Genomic DNA, 2,457 nt, shown 5'->3' with positions numbered 1-2,457 from the left:
TTCATTTGAATAATAAAGACAGGAGCATCTTGATTGCCATTATATAATCAAATGTAAAAAGAAAAATAAGAGTAATTAGGGAATACAATGAGGGGCCACTCCCCTTCTCCCTGCTTCCCCTGCATCTCAAACATTGAATTGGCGCAAGATGCAGAGAGGTGCAGGGCACCAGAGGTTGCGGCTTCTACTTCACCAGAGGAGGCGGCCTCCGCCTCGGCCTCGGCCTCATTTTTGGAAGAATTTGGATGATAATACAAACGCGACGTCTGAGGACAGTGAGAATTAAACCTGGCGGCGATCCTTATACCCGCATCCACCATTTCTGTGTATTTCGCCATCTCGACAGCTCCGCCAATAAACTGGTTCTGCTGTTCCAATAACAAAGAAAGCGTGAGCAATCACCAGGAAGAAGCCCCGGATCGAAACGGAACAACAGCAGCAGATCAAGATGGGGTGTGCCCTCTAATTAAGTAGTAAAAAAACAGGCTTCCACCGCCAGCAATAGCAGCGCGAGGAGAAAGACGCCTTTGAGGGCATGGGAACATATAAAACGCAATCCCCCGACGAGAGTGCAGAGGTTGTTGAATTTATAACTTCTGGAGAAGGCAGGAATGCGATTTCTCCGCGTTATGCGACTTTCCTCCCTACGGTTGCTTAATAACTTCATTTCAAATCCGAAGTGGGGCCAGCAAGAAATCTTGTTTCCCTGCTTGAATAGTCTACATTTTTTATAATCCCAGTTAAACATTGAATCGGTTTTCATCCCTACAGAGTCGTAATCTAATTAGTTTCATACTTTGAATTCCCTTAAAATTTGAACAAAATTGAGAAGACATTGAATCACTACCAAAATCTTTAACAAAACCTAAGTGCTACAATTCTGAATTTGGTTCACATTTCTTATCAAATTTGTTTAGAAACAAATATATTTGTTGTGCGTATGAATTTGGGTCTGCACATAACGGTAGCTCTGAACGATCCTTTCAAAATACGAGTTTGGAATTAGTCCACGCACAACTTCCATAAAACAAAACCACGCAACAAAATTCAACTCACCAACAGGGATTGCATGCATTTCTCATTCCTTCACACACGCGCCCGGGATGTTATTTCCACGTCATTTTTTCCTGTTCTTTTTAATAAATATATATCACATTGATTTTGCGGCACAAAATGAGAACAATGAGTAGCTAACGTGCTATCAACGAATTTGAAAATTTTTGTATGGTCATTAAAGAACGGCTTGGTGCCAGGTGGACAAATGTGCACGCAAGGAGGGGCAATGATGAAATTTGAGGCGTACATTATTTGCGATGGGACGATTTCCCGTTCAAATATTATTAAAAATTGTACACGCAAATTCCTATCTCGAGTAGAGATGAAGAAAGTAAGCACGAAAATATACACATCTTCCAGAAAAAAAGTGTCGCGAGAAGGCTGGCCACCTCGAAGAGCGACGAAGAGAGTAAAGCATAAAATAAAAATATACCCATAAGAAAAAAAATGTCGCTAGAAGGGTTGAGGTAAGTAAAATTAGTTGGAGATAGCGGTAATTAATTTAATTAAGTTAAACGGCAAATGAATGTTAGAAGGTTTAGGATACGGATGCAAATAAAAATGACAATAAGGCTCGAGAGGTATTCTTTGAATGGTATGATTGGGGCACGGTCATATCAACGACCTTCATTCACTTTGGGCCTTTTTAGTCTACTATGAGTCAACAAGGCCTAGGTGGAGGTCAACATGGGGATTCTCGCTGCGGGGAAACTCGGGATCAGAGTGAGTAATCCACGCTCTACAGGTTTAGGGGGTCAACGCGCGCTTGAATAGATACAGAATCGCTCGAAAAGCTAGGGTTCTTTCTGAGGCCTCATACTTTACCAATCAATCCCGCAAATAAAGGTGCGAAGCCGCCAGAGAAGAAATAGGAAGCGCAAGCCCCTCCGGGACCTTACCGTTCGAGAGCCAGTCGCATAACCAGCAGAGAAAGCAGCAACTCCGGGCACAGATAATAAATCTCCGGATCCCACGCTAATTGATCCAGTTGTGAATGTTTCCGTTTTACACCCTCCAGTGATATCTTCATAGCGAGCAGATTCACCCGCAGCTGCGCATAGTAATACGCTACGGTTACAGAGTAAGCAGAGGCAAAGGTTGGGGCAGAGGCTACGGTTATATATGCTAGGGCAAAGGCATCTATAGGGACAGCATCTACAGTGGATCTACCAGAAGTTCTACAGCATAGGAGTACCTATTGAGGGTAAAGGGGCAGGCAGCGAGATTGATAGGTTGATAAAGAATATTAAAAAAGCATCACCACTTGGTGTTGCAATCATAGTCAAGGCCCGATCAGCAACCCACATGTACCTGATGTTGATTTTTCAAGTGCAATAGAAATATTGATAATCACTGTTAATGATGTAAATACGCTTTTAACGCTTTAAGTTTATCATTAAG

The 2,457-nt window shown here is 42.4% G+C and overlaps 1 protein-coding gene across 1 annotated transcript; it reads right to left on the bottom strand.

The window, feature by feature from the left end:
* Positions 1 to 556, bottom strand: LOC149223239 (uncharacterized). Its single transcript, XM_089383256.1, has one exon. The coding sequence runs from the start codon at positions 336 to 338 to the stop codon at positions 48 to 50; it is 291 nt and encodes a 96-aa protein (XP_089239382.1). The 5' UTR covers positions 339 to 556; the 3' UTR covers positions 1 to 47.
* Between the last annotated feature and the right edge of the window lie 1,901 nt (positions 557 to 2,457).

Source organism: Pinus tabuliformis, chromosome Q, assembly GCF_031772625.1.
Source record: "Pinus tabuliformis cultivar Carrire ecotype Pingquan chromosome Q, CPIR1, whole genome shotgun sequence".
Classification (NCBI taxonomy): domain Eukaryota; kingdom Viridiplantae; phylum Streptophyta; class Pinopsida; order Pinales; family Pinaceae; genus Pinus; species Pinus tabuliformis.
This window is presented reverse-complemented; position numbering and strand designations above follow the sequence as displayed.